The sequence below is a fragment of the Amblyomma maculatum genome, chromosome 3 (genome assembly GCF_055883805.1).
Source record: "Amblyomma maculatum isolate TAMU_Amacu chromosome 3, ASM5588380v1, whole genome shotgun sequence".
Taxonomy (NCBI): domain Eukaryota; kingdom Metazoa; phylum Arthropoda; class Arachnida; order Ixodida; family Ixodidae; genus Amblyomma; species Amblyomma maculatum.
This window is the reverse complement of record NC_139346.1, coordinates 130849604-130866034: the sequence shown is the minus strand read 5'-3', so window position 1 is coordinate 130866034 and position 16431 is coordinate 130849604. Positions and strand designations below refer to the sequence as shown.

Below are 16431 nucleotides of genomic sequence, written 5' to 3'. Positions count from 1 at the left end.
AGCCGAATGGCTTTCAGGTTGTCGAAGGTGCCGTGAGCCGCGCAGTTATCAACAAAAATAATAACTTGTCGCCCCTGCCGCTCGAAACTTCGGTCGAGTCGACGCACGTAATCTTCAAACAAAGCATGAGTGATCCATGCCTTGGAGTTGCTGCATGGATGGATGATAGTGGCTCTGCCCTTTGAATCGGGCGGCAGCTTGCGCCGCCTAGCCAAAAAATTAAAAGAAATATATTTATCTCTTCCCCATTTTTAGCTTCTAATTCGCCGTATCTGCCCCCCTCCCTTTTTTTCCTCTCTTTATTCTCTTGACTTTTTCCACCAATCCTCTAACCTCTCTTTTGTTATCAGAACGCGTTCCTCATCCATTCGTCCATCTTCCCCAGCAAATCCCAGCGCTCTCTCCAGATCTGCCGCTTTTTCCGCGGGAAGGGCAGGACGAAGTTTTTGGCACCTTAGAACAACATGTTCCGTTGTTTCCTCCTCAGTTCCGCACGCCGCGCATAATATATCTACTTCCTGAAATTTTTTTCTGTACGTTTTTGTTCTGAGGGCCCCTGTCCTAGCCTCAAACAGCAATGAGCTCCCTCGTGAGTTGTCGAATAAACTTTCTTTCTTTATATCCTGTTTTCGAGTTCTATACATACCCAATGCTGATTTTCCTTGCATTCTTTCCTCCCACATTTTCCTTTCTGCCTCCTTTACCTGCTTTTCAATGCTGCTGTTTTGCTGCGGTGTATCTCCAAACTCTAGGTACTTAAATCTGAGCTTTCGGATTCTGTTAGTCCATATCGTATTCAGGCTTTTCATGAAGAGGTGCTTGTACATTTTTCGTGCCCACCTTGATTCCTCCATTTCGGTTAGTCTCTGATCATATTTTAGTTTGCTAATTGCCTCTCTAACCTCAAATGATGCCCAGCCCATATCTCCCTGGACTCCTTCATTAGGTGTGTTGCCATGTGCTCCCAATGCCAATCTACCTACCTTTCTCTGTCTGATTTCAAGGCCTGACTGTACTTCTGATTTCATGCACAGGACTGCATTTCCAAAAGTGAGTCCTGGTACCATAACACCCTTCCATACCCCTCTAACAACCTCATACCTGTTATAATTCCAGAGGGCCCTGTGTTTCATAATATCCGAACTCCTTTTCCCTTTGTCTATCGTAATTCCTTCATGCTTTTCTAGGTAATTTTTTCCTTCGTTGATCCATATGCCCAGGTATTTATAGCTCTCCACATGTTCAACCTTGGTGCCTTGTATTTCCAGCACGTCCCCCCTTTCATCATTAAATACCATTATTCCTGATTTTTCACTGCTAAATTGCAGTCCCAGCTTTTCGCCCTCTTCTCCACAGATCTTAAGCAGCTCCTGCAACCCATCCCTCTTATCTGCCAGCAGTACAATGTCATCCGCGTACATCAATCCTGGTAGAACTTGTGTTACTTTCTGTCCTCCCTGCATATAGCTTGCATCGAATCCCTTATTACTTTCCTCCAGGCGCCTTTCCATTTGGCTCATGTATATCATGAAAAGCAGCGGTGACAGTGGGCACCCTTGCCTAAGCCCCCTTTTTATTTTTGCTGTTTTTGTTGTTTCCGTCTCCCATACTATCACTGCCTCATTATCTGCATACACTTCTTGTATGAACTGAACCAGGTTTTTATTCAGGCCATATTCCTTCAACTGGTCCCACAGTTTTTTCTGATCTACACTGTCGTATGCCCCTTTAATATCTAAAAACGCTATCCATAGTGGTCTCTGACTTGCAGCTGCTGTTTCTATACACTGGGTAACCACAAATAAATTATCCTCTAGTCTTCTGTCCTTGCGGAAACCATTTTGTAGTTCTCCGAGGATATTCCCTCCTTCTGCCCATTCCTCCATCATTACTTTTACTAACTGCATTGCTACCCTGTATATAACTGATGTAACTGTGATTGGCCGATAGGACTTTATGTTATCTCTGCTTCCCTTGCCTTTGTATATTAGTCTCATCCTGCTTAATTTCCAATCTTTTGGTACTTGACCGCCCTTTATTGTTTGTTCAATCAACTGTCGCAATTTTACTTTGCTTTTTTGTCCTAATCTGGTAATCAATCCCATGGGTATGCTATCTGGTCCTGTCGCTGTTCCCAAGGGGACCTTCCATTCTATTCTTTCCCATTGTCTTGCTGTCATCTCCTTGTATTCTTGCTCCTCGTCCCTGTGGTCCTCATTATTCTCCATTTCTTCTGCGGCATTCACTTCCAGACTGGCAAAGGCTGTTTCTATTGTGCGCCTAACATATTCCTGTGCTTCCTCTCCCTCCACTCTTTTTCCTTCCTGTGTGGTCAGTGAGTGTTGGACCCCTTCCGTCTTTTTTGCTTGTAGCCTTATGTGGTTCCAAGACCTCTTTGCAGCATTTTTATCTTTTTTACTTATGTCCATCATCCACTGGACCCCAGCTTTTCCTATTTTGATTTGGATTAAGGTTGACGCCTCCCTTTTTCTCTCAAGGTACTCCTCCCATTTGGATTCTACTTCCCTTGGTGTGGCTCCCCTCTTCTTTGCTAATCTGTGCTCTCTGGATGCCTCTTGACGCCTTGTTATGGCTGCTTTAACTTCAGCATCCCACCAGCTTTTTGGTTTATATTTTCTCTTTCCTCTTCTAATCTTGCCCTTTTTTAGCTCTCTTTTAAATACTTCTACTAGGTCATCGTATGTCCATTCTCTATTTGGTTGTTGGTTTACTATGTCTTCAATGCGCTTTGACCCTTTTTCCAACTGCATATCATTGAGTTTCTGGTTGCTTTCACATACCTGCATTTTTGTTGCGGCCGCTGTCCCGCCAAATTGGAGTTTAATTCTTTTGTGATCGCTTCCTAAGCTCTTCGCCCCTTCTTCATCAATTTCCATACCTACTAACCTGTCATACAGCTTGTGGGACATCAGACAATAGTCGATTGTGGAATGAGAGTTATTTCTTTCCCATGTTATTTTTCCCTCACACTTTATTTCTGAATTAACTATTGTGAGATCCTGGGTTTCACAAAATGTTCCTAACATTTTGCCTGTCGTATCGCTAGCTCTATAAAAAAATTCCATATGGGCATTCATATCCCCTAAGATTATCACTTCCTTATTCTGGCCAAATTCCTCTATGTCTTTAGCTAAACATCTGAAATGTTCTGAATTTTCCTCATTCGAGTCATTTCCTGTTTTTAGGTAAACAAACCCTAGTATTGTATCTAGGTTTCCCACTCTACCCTGGAGCCATATATGTTCTCTGCAGCTTTCTGTTATCCTTTTCCAATCTTGGCCTTTGATTAGCGCCCCCAGGCCACCTCCTTTTCGGTCCTTCCCTTTTCTATTGCACCCCAGCCATGAGTATCCTTCAATGTGTGGAGGTTCTTCACTGTCTCTAAGGTGGGTTTCTGCTACACCATATACTACAAAATTTCCAGTTTGCAGCTGCTCCTGAATTTCATCCCATTTAATTCTACTTCTACCCCCTTGCATATTAATGAAGGCCAAATTTACGGGTTGTTTCTTTTTCCTCCTCCGTGCCTTCGTCCTGCCCTTCCTCCCTCCATCTTTGTCTCCTACTTCTCGGTATGCAGGGGCAATCTGCTCGCCTGTAAAAAAGCTAGCGCCCTTCGCCCCATCCGCAGCCCAAGCTGCCATCCCGCTGGTGCGGTGTAATGGATGCCATCAGGCGTGAAGGGGAGGTAGTTCCTATCCCCATGTATCACCCTGTTCACATCCATGACATCGCACCTGAGGGCCTTCCCTACCTCCCAGATCATCTCATTAGCCCTCAGTACTTGGTGGGCTACATACGGGCCCTGTCCCTTGACTGCCGGCACTGTGCACAGCACTATGTGCACATTCTCAGCTGTAGCCCGTAGCTTCGCCACCCCTGTTCTTATCTGCCTGCCTAGGTTTTGTCCCCTGTTCTTCAGCACGTCATTTACTCCGGCATGGATGACTACCAGATTGTCTCCTTCTCTATTTTCCCACAGCATATCCCTTGTCCTCTCCACTACCTGCCCAAAACACTCGCCCGGCCTGCTTTCCACTTGTACTTTCTCAGTAAACTTCACTGTCTTTAAGACTGCCTTTTTAATTCTCGTGACATTAGAGCTCCCTACCACCCATACCCTCTTGCTGCCGGCTCCTGTCTCTTCCCTGTCAGTGGTATCCAGTCCCTGCTGTCTCGACCCCTGTGTCCCCTCTTCCCTCCGGTTACCATCGGGGCTCGTGTCCCCCATAATCGCTACATTCTCCCTGCGCGCCCCCTGTGACGCGTCCGCCCCCCCGTCGTCCAGGGTGGCATTACTGCCTGCATTCTTGTGGAGTGCCTTCCGTCCCTCTGCCTGTCTCCTTGTCCACTCTTCCACCTGATCTTCCAATCTGCCTGTCTTATCGCGTACCTCTCTCAACTCGCGCTGTAGGTTCTCCACCCTGACGCCCCACTCCTTCTCGACTCTTGTCTCAAACTCCGCCCTTCTCTTCCTTTCCTCCTGAAGCTCCTTCCTCATCCGTTCTACCTCCTTGGTCAGCTCCCCCTCTACTTTCTCCACCGCCGTGCATATTTTGCATTTCAAGCTGGCCTCCTCAGCTTCCATCATGCTCTCAAACCCTGTCTCGTCCAGGAAGCACGTACCACAGGTTGACGGCGATGACAATCCGACTGCCACCTCGAAGTGGCAGAGATTGCAGGGGCCTCTCCTGGCAAAAATGGGGCACCGAAACCATGTCAAGCCAATCCAACTGCAGAGCCAATCCACCTCAATCCAAGATGGCACTTGTTGCGCCGGCGAAAAGCCGATAAGATGGCAGATTTTGGCCTGCAGGGGACTGAAATTAGTCCGAAAAATCGAACTTTCGGACTTTTAAAGTCCGAAATATCCGTCGCGAATATGTATGCGCTTCTATGGGGTGACTGACGGTGCCTCACTGAAGTCCGAAATATCCTACAAGTCCGAATTATTGGAGTCCGAATTACCCGTCGGCTACATTATAATCACACGGGACTGTAAGAAATCGTTCGTTATTTTGAAACATCGCTGCAATGAAAACTCTGCGGTTATAAGCCAGTGGTCAAACCCAGGTATGAAAATGACGTACCTTAGCAGCAGGCATGTATGTAGACGAGCAAAATCTCAATTGAAGATGTTGCACGAACATCGAAGCTGGTTTATTTGAAGAAATCAGTTATTTCCTTCTGCCGCATGCAGCCCACACGACCACTTACAGCATTACATCGCTACAGCACATACACCTTCCACTTTGCGCACAACACCTCATTGGGCACGTGATTGCACCGAGCGATGAAAGTACGGATTTTGTCTCTGTTCAAAGAAAACATCAGAGTTCAGTATGACCTTATCTTCAGTGTTCCCTGAAGTTCGAAAGTCTTGTCTCGGTCTCTCAAAATGATTGCAGCGGTCGATCTGCAGAGGCCAATTCGTTTGTTCTCTGCATTGATTTCTTGCAGCGAACGCTACTCCCATAACTCCTTGACGCCTTCGTTGGCTGCAGTCATCGTCAGATCTGAGACTAACTTTGCAATAAGATAATCCACGAAAAAAAAAAAAGAAAGGAAAGAAAAATTATGTTCTTGTATGCGCGAATGGCATGAATGACTGACCTGCGTACGATACATAACACTAATAAAAAGGCAGGCGGCCACGCCTGCTCGCTACTACATATTAAACCACAGCTTTGTGGTGGCGCTAGGAGCTGGCACTAGATATGCTGATGATGATAGCTACAGCCCACGGACCGTACACATAGAAACAGCGGTTTCTGTGGCATGCGAGAGTTGCGAGCTGCGGCACTGTTAATTTTACCCGAATATGTAATACTGATGTTGCTATATTATAGAAGAAAAAATAAAATATGTACCTTACGCTATATTGAAATTCATAATTCTGAAATATTTTGACATTGGAAACATAGGAAATCTGTTGGGGATTTTTTCAAAATCCGTTAATATGGTGTTCGTAGTAAACGAGATTTGACTATACCATGTTCATGAGGCATTGCGGTGCGTGGTGTTGTCTGCTTTGCATACGGAGCGCTTGGTGACTGACTTTGTCTCTCTCTCTTTGTCAGGTGTTTGCCATTGAGTTGGCATCTTACCTCTGCCTGCAGTATTCCATTGCCAAGTCACTCAGCATTGCCCGTCTGTGCATCAATGTGACCCACACCCTGCTTGGAGGTAAGCTGTATTCTGTCTCTGCTTTAGTGCATTCACTTTTTACAACAGGCATCCTCACTGCTCTTTATTAAAGAGAGTGTCTTGTTGTCTGTGAATGTTTTACCGTGGTTTTGCCTAACCTTAATATTATTCAGGTATGCGATAGCTACGCCAGTTGCGCCATTTTGATGCATATACAATGTTTTACACTATGCTGTGCCAGAAGCATTAGATTGACCGAAATTATGCTAGCTTCTGCCAGAAAACCTAGGCAAATGCAACATGATGTTTTTTGTTTTTTTTGCCCCTCATGTGTTGCGGCTTCCAAGGGTGTCGGAACATTCAGAATGGTTTATGATAGTGATTGCTGTTCCATTTGCAGTGCACTTATTGTGTATGTTGTGTTATTGTTATTGTATATGGATTTTTTTTTGTCTGCACTCCTGGCCTGTTGTATCACGGATTCCAGCCGACGTTCACTGGTTCCGAAATTTGACAACTGTCTCATCAGTTGTTTATGGAATTGGTATGTGCGGTAATGCTGGTTAGGCAAGAAAGTGGATTTTTGATGGCATTAAGAGCCGCCGCGGCGGCACCAGCGGATGAAATGTGGTGCAGCGCGTAAAGTGAGAGCATCAGGCCACAGCGTAATCAACAAATGGCAAAAAACGGCAAAGAAGGGGAACAACAGATGCCAGCGATTAAACCAATTTCAATCACTCATGAGTATGTTTTATTTTTGGTTCTGGTTAGGTAAGAGTAATTTAATTCATTGTAACTGGATAACTTTCATCCAACTTTGGTCCTAACAATATCAGCATGTAACTGGCATGTAGTTCCTTCTCATTTTAAGTTGGGCACCATACAGTGAAATCTTGTTACAGTCGAGCCCACTTATAATGGCCCCACTTAAGACGAACGATCACTTATCACGAGCAAGTCCGGTGCGACCGTCAAAATATACATTAGGGCTATGGCGCTCTGTCTCGGCTACAACGAACATCTGTGAGACTAGCTGATAGGCTACAGCGAACGCCTTGGTGTCACGGACCACCTTCCACATTCTGAGATTCGTCGATCGTGTGCTCTGCAAGCCGCGACAGTCAGCATTCCCGATTCCCCCGCCGCATTTTGCCCGCGGCATGAGAGGCGGCGCGGACGCAGCAAGCGGCTTCCCTGTTTATCTCTCGCGGCATCTCGCCGGAGGAACGAGGAGCGGCCTAAACGCAGCAAGCGACTTCCCGGGTTATCGTTCATGGCATCTAAGACGGAGGCACGAAGGAGCGGCGACACAGCAAAGAAAACGCCGAAAAAAAAAAAAGCTAGCCAAGCCTAAGGAGCCTCCCTAGCCAAGTCTAGCACACGTGAGCCATGTGAACACGCAGGTCGAAGGAAAAGACCGAAAGCAACATCTCATTTGCCACGGGACCACTTCAGAGCAACGGTCAAGTTTGCTACCAATCGACAACGTAGCATGCAATCATGTGTTGTCGAACACGCCTTCCCTTCCCCCTCACCCCTTCCCTCTATCTCCACGTCTCACATGACTGACAGTGGTGCAGTGTGCAGTCGTTTACTTGTTTCTCTTTGCTTGCAGTTGTGCTGGTGCGTTGTTTGTTTCCTAGTTGTGTGAAGCCTATACAGTCGAACCCGGATATATCGAACTCAAAGGGGATCGCGAAATAGTTCGATATATCGATAATTCGATATACAAAAATCGGCTTGTGACGGCACTTACGATGCCAAAAAACGATACCGTATTTGTTGCGTCAGCAACCCACTCGCACAATGAAACCACCGTGCACTTTTGCACGGAGAATTTGAAAAAAAAGAAAAAAAAGCGTTAAGGCCAGCTCGCTCACAGCAAGCGATTGAGCGATCTCAGGGACGAGCGGCAGCCACAGAACGAAAATTTTCAAACTTGTTGGAACTGCGTCCCTCTCGCTGCTCGAGCCACCGCGGCAGCTCTAAACTAGGTTTCTGTGTTGCCGGCAGATATCGCGAGCGTTTTCGCTTGCATGTCGATGGCGCGCGTCACTCCGTTTCGGTCGTCTCATCCACAGCTCATTTCTTAGCAGCGTGCCAAGATGCTGCGCAGCGATAACGTCGGGACGCGTTTATCTTTTGATCGCTCCTGCGGTGGCGGGGAGCGAACTTGGCAGAGTGCCCGTGATGGCTTGATTGCACAAGCCTGGTTCGATTTATCACGCCGCGCTTGGGGCGGGCGTCATGATCGCAGCAGCTGACCGCTGACCGCGTGCTTTCGTTGATTCATACATGCAAAGATAAACGACTCCCACAGAAAGAAACAAAAAAAAACTGCCGCTTCTTAACGTCCAAACAGCACAACAATAAGAAAGGAGGACTCGCAAAAAAAATAAAAATAAATAAAGAGAGAGAGAGCTGCCGCTTTTTAACGTCCGCAGGCACCATAGCCACCTCAGCCGCCGCACGCGCAGAGGGTTCGCAACACATGCTGGAGAAAGCGTTGACGCCTGTCTGTAAACGGGCTGAGCTGGCTTGGCGTATGCGTAGCGCGTGCTGAAGGAGAGAGATAGCTTGGCAAAAGGATGGGCAAACGTCATGTGTTGGCGCGCGGACAACGATAACTGCAGATGCGCGCGCCTTTGGGGAATGGGCGCGGCGCTGCCCAGACCAGCCGTCGCCGAACTGTCCCCTCTCATTCCCTCCGCACGTGGCTTGAAAACGGCACGCGGCAAACGGCCGAGGGGGATGCAATCGTCTTTGGGGAAAGCACACTTTCCAGTGCGTGGTGCGGAGTTCGATATATCGAACGACCGGTGAAATTAAGTTTGATATATGACGCGGCTTTCCTATACTTTTACATGGGATTTTCAAGGGGATATTCTGTGAGTTCGATATAACCAAAATTCGATATATCCGGGTTCGATATAACCGGGTTCGACTGTATTCAAGATGGCGTACTCGCCAGCGTCTACTTCGACAGTGAAGCGTAAGGCTTTGGACTTGGCACAAAACCTTTAATATTGAAAGATCTTTCTCAAGTTGTGAAGAATCACGAACTGGTTAAAAAGTACGGTTTGTCAAAGTCTACAATATCCACAATACTGAAAAAGAAAGATAAAATCTAGAAGTGTGCCGCCATGGACTCCTTAAGTGGTTTCTTGACGCTCTGGCACGCACTGTGCCTATCAGCGGGCTACTGATGTTGTATAAGGCAAAAGACCCTGCATTCCTCCTGGACTTCCAAGATTTTTCCCCTGGAAACGGCTGGCTCCATCACTTCATGCTCCGCCACGGGATAATTTTCAAGTGCATCAATGGCGAATCGGCAGCAGTAAATGACGAAGACGTCAGTAGGTGGCTGTCAACAAACTTGGCCCATGTATCAAGGTATGCTGAAAGGGACGTATATAACGCCGATGAGATGGCCCTATTGTACCAAATGCTGTCTGGCAAAACTCACGCTATGAAGGGCGACAAATGTGCTAGCGGGGTAAGCACAGCAAAGTGCAGATAACTGTACTGCTGTGCACGAATATGGACGGAAGCAATCGGTGCTTGCCATTTGTCATCGGCAAGTCAGAGGCCACGTTGCTTCCGCACTTACGTACCTGTGCGGTACAGACACAAATCAAAATAGTGGATGACACGCGAGTTGTTCACAGAATGGCTCATCGATTTTGACAGCAGCATGGTAAAGAAAGGGCGCAAAGTTCTTCTCATTCTTGAAAGTTGTACTGCTCACCATGTGGAGGCTCCATTAACGGCAGTTGAGGTGCTTTTTCTGCCCCCAAACGTGACATCAAAAGCGCAACCGCTGGACATGGGAATAATACGGTCGCTTAAAGCAACCTTAAAGCGGATACTGACTGCAGTTGATTGCCCTGCTGCCAATATGCCTCTCCAGATCTCGCTATACTCGCCGGTGGAAGTGGTCAAAGCAGCGTGGATGGCAGTGACACCCGATTCAATCCGGAATTGTTTTCGAAAGGCCGGCTTCGCCGACGCAACTGAAGTGGGCATTGAAGACATTCAACAAAGCCAGCTTGATGACGACTTGTGGCGATGCATTGTTGACGCTGACCTGGCCGGTCGTGATATCGATCGGCAAGATTTTGTTGATGGGGATGATACTGCTTAAGTCGCAGAGTCTTTTTGCGATGAGGTGGCCATATGGGAAGTGCGGGCATCAAGCGATGCCGAAGCGTAGGGCAACGTCGACAGCGAGCCATCGGAGCCAGCACCCGTAAGCACGAGCACAGCAGTGAACCATATTGAGGAACTTTAAAATTTTGTATATTTTAATGCCTTGGGGGACGAACACATCTCGACTTTGAACAAGCTTGAAACCGCCACCGCTATCGGATGCGCGCTTAAGAGGCAGACAACGATCACCGACTTTTTTTCTGAATAATTTTTTTTTTTTTTTCATTGATGTCTGATTTATTTATTTTTTTTTTTTTGTGAGCGGCTCACATATCACGAACTTCTGGATACAACGAACAAATTCTGTGTGACGCTCAGGTTCGTTATAAGCATGCTCGACTGTACTACGAACACCACATTAACGAATATTTTAAGAATCCCCAGCAGGTTTTCAATGCTTTCAGTGTAAAACTCTTTCAGAATTACGAGTTTCAAAATAGCGTATATTTCAGAATAACATACATATTTTATTTTTCTTCTATAATCTAGGAGCATCAGTATTATGAATTCGACTAAAGTTAACAGCGCCGCAGCTTGCAACTCTTGCGTGAAACAGAAACCGCCATTTCTGTGGGTATGGTTCGTGGACTGTAGCCATCATCATCAGCACATCTAGTACCAGCTCCTAGCGCCACCACGAAGCTATGGCTTATTACACAGCACGGTGGAAGAGAGAGAGGTGCTCCGACGGCGTCACGAGGAGCGGCCGCTTAGTGTGACTTTTACGCATGACACGGCCGCCAGGGGCAGCACCGATACTGGAGGCCTATCTCGTCGCTCGTTTCGCTTGCGTTTCTATGGGCGCGCCTGGGTCGGGCGCTTGATTTTGACACGTAGGGGTGTTTGCCAGTTTGAAACAATTTTTTTTTTTGGTTGAAGGTATGTACCGTCTGTTGCAGAAGTTTGCGGCCCAACGCGCCGGGCAGAGGAGCAGTATCGCTCCGGAGAGGCGGCGCTGCCTGGTGACGCAGCTATAAAGAGTGAGGATGCTTGTTCTCTTCCCCTCATCCCGTGGCTGAGAGCAAAGATGTGCGATATCAACCGCGGGATGAGGAGAAGAGAACAAGCCTCCTCACTCTTTATATCTACGTCACCAGGCAGCGCCGGCGGGCGCAGCGCCACCTCTCAGGAGCGATACTGCTCCTCTGCCCGGCGCGTTAGGCCGCAAACTTCTGCAATAGACGGTACCTTTATATTTCTACCAATTTGCTGGGTTACAATTCGACTCGAGGCAGCATGAATGATTGCTTAACTGATACATGCAGCTTTGTCGTTTACGACAAACACGAGTAATAAAATATTTCCTGAAAGCACTCCTGTGAGCGGCGTGTACAAATCATCCAAAGGAGTACAAGACGACCATGTGAGCCTTCACAGCTGCCAACATGTGCAAAGTTTCAGGTACTGTCACACCGGGGAAAAAAAAAAAAAAACGAAGGAAAACAGTTTTGTTCGCGCACTCCGATATTTGAATTTCTTCTCACCGTTCTTTTTTCTGGTTGATAACAAAAAACGCTAATGTCTTGATTTATTGCATTACGGACAATTGTAGTAGGCCTTTGCTGTAACCCGAATGCAAACATGATGCAAGAAATTTAAGCAGCGGAACCCGTAGGCGCGCCTTTGCTCGCATTTCTTTTTATTACCATGCCCATCTGCGTGTCGTGCATTACAGCGCGATTTGAAAGTACGATGCTATAGTGCGATTCCATGTAAGATCAAACGAAGGATGGTCGGCCGACCTTATAAATTGATTTTAAAATTTGATATCTGCAATTTGTTTTGCTGCCAATTTTTTTTTTTCGGGGTACAGGAATTTAATAATAATGAAGTGGAGTGACACGGTTGTTCTCTGCTGTTTTTGAGAACTTTCGTTATTGATTACAGAAAGTATAATAAAGTTAGGTAGCTGAAGATGGTCTAAAAATATGCAAGTTTTTGTTCATATTCATATTTTTTTTGTGAAGTGTAGGTTCTTTTCATTTGCATGAACAATAAAGGAGAGGTTGGTGCTGCATAGGGGTTACGACTACTGCTTCCCACCAAATTTATAAGAAACACCTGGCCTGTTTTTATATTATTTCTTAAAGTATAATATTGGTTCACAGGAAAGAAAAGGCGCAGTATCTGTCATAAATGTTCTGTGGACACCTGACCCACGCCTTAAGGGAAGGGAAGAAGGTGGGAGTGAAAGTGGAAGAGAGAAAGGGAGGGGTGCCGTAGTGGAGGGCTAAGGAGTAATTTCAACCACCGGGGGATCTTTAACGTGTACTGACATTGCACAGCACACGGATGCCTCTTTTTCTCGCGTCCATCGAAACGCAGCCGCCGGCGGTCGGGATCGAACCCTGGTACTCGGGCACAGTAGTCGGGCATTTTAATCACTGCACCACTGCGGCAGGGTGAAATCGACCCAGGAAATGAAATTTTGTTTATTTTGCAGTGCTTTGTCTCAAAAAAAGATTGGTAGAGCGGCAATATTTCCACACTATGTTCTCAGCATATTTATCTATCAAGCTGCGAAAGCTTATATTTATATATCATTTTAATAAGAACGTATGATCGCATTAATTTCAAGAAAACAGCGAACAATGAAAATTTCTGAAGACAACTAATTTTTTTTATATCTTAAACTTTGTCCACCTATTCTCCTTTACTTCAGCTTTCAAATTCATTGAAAGCATATTGCATAATTTCGTAACGCCCTTGCGCAAGTCTCAGCGCACGACGCAGGTTTCAAGATTCTACGACATTTGTGAATCGCGCACTATTTTCCAACTATGGCATTATATTGCATTTAGTCATTTATGTATCCACGTTGCAAATTAGCTGGCAGACACCGTAGTGAATGATTCGGAAATTTGTATGCGTGGCGTTCCTGATGCGCTTGTGGCATCGGGCAGCACAGAGATGTTTTTCGAATTTTACCTTCACCAAAACACGGATTGCATAAAGATACGATAAAGTGCAATGAGCAAACAACATATTCCAAATATTAATAGTGAAATGAAGAAATTGGGAAGGTCATGAAGAACTGCCTCATTAAAACAATGTTTCTTGGTTGCGATTGTTTATATTTATCATTCTGACGACGCACATTACCTTCATTCCTGCGCACAGTTTCTTTGTTTCTTTTATGCAGTCCAGGCTATGCGTGCCAGCATAAAGTACGAACTGCAGATCGAACGCGCGGCAAAATACACAGTCTGACCGTGTGGATGCCGTCATCTGAGATAGGCACGCGCATCCGGCTACAGATACCTTTTTTTTTTCTTTGTGTTCGATACTGCGCTTTGCCACTGGAGCGCCACGTTCATCCTGATACCATCTGGCGCAGCGCAGTTCCGCATGTGGCAACGGCTGTCGCACCCGCGAGGGTGAAGTGGGCACTCAAACCTCTCCGACAGCGCTTTGATCTTGCTTCCTTCACCTCCGTGTTATCGGCGTCTGGTTGCCGTGCGAACAAGGGGCGGATAGAATAGCGAAGCTCCATTGCACATGCATCGAACAGCTACCAAAGAGGCATTGGACCGGTCATGAAGCTGCTCTTTAATTGGCCAGACGAGGCAACAATCCGCTAGAAGCGTGCCCGGTGCCCGCTCCGGAGCGGCAAGCGCAGCGTGTCGTCTGCTCGAGCAGATGACGCGTCTCTGTTTGCTTGGAAATGGAGTTATTTGTTTAGTCAGCGTTACGCAAGTTTCTGCCTACTCAGAAGTCGGGGTGTAAATATCTATAAAGAAATGTCTAAGGGTTGGGGACTTTTAATGCTGACTTAAGTGGGAAATTATCAGCGCGAGCGCCGGTTCTCCATAGGCACGCCAGCAGAACCGGCGGAGAGGATGGCCCCCAGAACACGTGCTGCCCCTGGCGGCTGCCCTCTCTTGCGGTCACACTAAGTGGCCGCGCGCTCGCTGCAGCGCGGCCGCGCCGTCGGAACACCTCTCTTTCTTCCACCGTGTTACACAGTAGCCAGCAGGTCTAGCCGCCTGGCACCTGCCTTTTTTCTTCCTGTGTTGTGTTTCGTTTGTGCGTGCGGGACAGGTTTTATTTTTCTTTTGTCGCAAATTATATTATTGTGAAGTTTGTGCGAGATTTTCGATGGTTGTAGCCAGCGAAGTACCAAGAAGGTAGGAACGCAGCTGCTTGCACTGCAAGAAATCGACGCAGAGAAAAAGTGAATCGGCCTCTACAGACAGCTAGCATTGCCCCATCAACCGCCACAATTGTTTTGAAAGACTAAGACAAGATTTTCAAACTTCAGGTAGCACTAAAGATGAGGTCATATCGAACTCTGATGTTTTTTTTGTTTTTGCACATGTACTTTCTTTGCTCGGTGCAATCACGCACCCGATGAGGTGTTGCGCAAAGCAGGAATGTGTATGTGTTGTAGTGGTGTAATGTAGTGCGCGGTTGTGTTTGCTGCACGCAGCTGCACGCAGCAGAAGAAAATCGTTGATTTCTTCAAATAAGTCAGCTTTGGAGTTAGTGCAACTATTTCATTTGAGGTTTTGCTTGTCTACACTCGTGCCTACTGTCAAGGTACGTCATTTTCATACCTAGGTTTGATCAGAGCACTGGCTTATAATCGGCAGTTTTTCATTACAATATTTCAAAATAAGGAATGATTTTTTCGTGGTCCCGCGGATTCATTACATCGTGATTTGACTGTATTGGGCACTGTGTTCAACACTTTTCAGTGTTTTGTGAAGCACAGCCATGTGTAAGTATTAGAGCTGTGCAAATGGCAAAATTTTGGATGTGAAGCAAATTCAATTATTAAAAACTGGGTGCAAATAAAATCAATATTTTTTTAATATAGTGAGATCTTGTTAATTTGACTCCATTAATTTGGTAGTTTGGATAATTCGAACTAGGAGTGCGCTCTCAGCTGATGCCCATGTAAGTCTATGATGCCAGATGCTCGTTAATTCGAACAATGGACAAGCTCAGTTCAGTTAATTCGGACATGTGATCATGTCTAGATTCGACCCGCACAGCCAGCAATTGCCGAAATAGACATCCCCATGTAACAGTGCCCTTGGATGCCATGACAACCAGAAGTCGTTTATTTTTCTTGGTTTGCATAGTTTGGTTTCGTTTTCCGTAACTTCACGCTATCCTGTGGCTGTAATCAGATGCACACATCGGTCTGTCGTGCGTTTCGCATGCTGATGAGAGAGCCATTCTCTTTTTCTTTTTTGATGACGTCATGCTGTTTTAATGCCTATAGATATATATCCCTGTCATGCATCCACTTGCTCTTTTACAGTGCACTAAAACTGCATGCTGGCAACGCGATTTCGCTGTGCTGTGCACTTCACCGCAATGCTTTACTGCTTGATTGTGCAGTGAAGCACCTCAAAATGCGATGTGGCCGTTTTATGAAGAGGCGCCACTGTTACTGCGTCACACTGCAAAACATGGCAGCAGAGGCCTTAACAATTTTGGATCACCTCTTCAGTGTTCGCGACAATGTGCGCCAAGCAGATCGTTTGAAGAAATTCGTCAGCCTCACTCGGACTTCATCTCACATGCAGACAACCACCTTGCTGGTCCCATTTTCCGAGCTTGCATCATTTTCCGAAATGTCGTTGTTGCCCTCCGCTCAAGTCATTTAAATGGTGAAAGCACCGGAACTGGGTGTCATTTTAGTTTCCACTGTTTCCAATTCTACTGTTTCCACCAGGCACAGACTTGGAATGCGGGCCCAGATGTTTTGCAGATAAAGTAACTCTTATGCACAAGCTTTTTGACCGTTTACTTTAGGCCGTTTCCGGCAATTCAAACTTTCGGTTAATCTGAACATTTTCTTTGGTTCCTTGAAAACTGAATTAACGAGAGTTTACTGTCCTGTCAAATTAAACTACAGATGAAATCTTCTGTGAACCATGGCAAGTAAAAGGAAAATGTATTAGATATGTGCAAGTACGAAATTTTTGGGGTGCAGAGTAAATTCACTTAACAAAAAAAATGATTGAAATTAGAATGTTTTTATGTACAGTGAAATCTTTTTTATATATTCCTGCTTGCTACGTTTTTCGGTATGATATATTC

The 16431-nt window shown here is 46.1% G+C and overlaps 1 protein-coding gene across 1 annotated transcript in view; it reads left to right on the top strand.

Moving 5' to 3' along the window:
• Positions 1-16431, top strand: part of IntS2 (integrator complex subunit 2) — an 80581-nt gene that overhangs the window by 52829 nt on the left and 11321 nt on the right. Inside the window, exon 19 of the mRNA XM_084598048.1 lies at positions 6102-6207. Within this exon, the coding sequence (XP_084454174.1) occupies positions 6102-6207 (106 nt within the window). The remainder of the gene's footprint in view (positions 1-6101; positions 6208-16431) is intronic.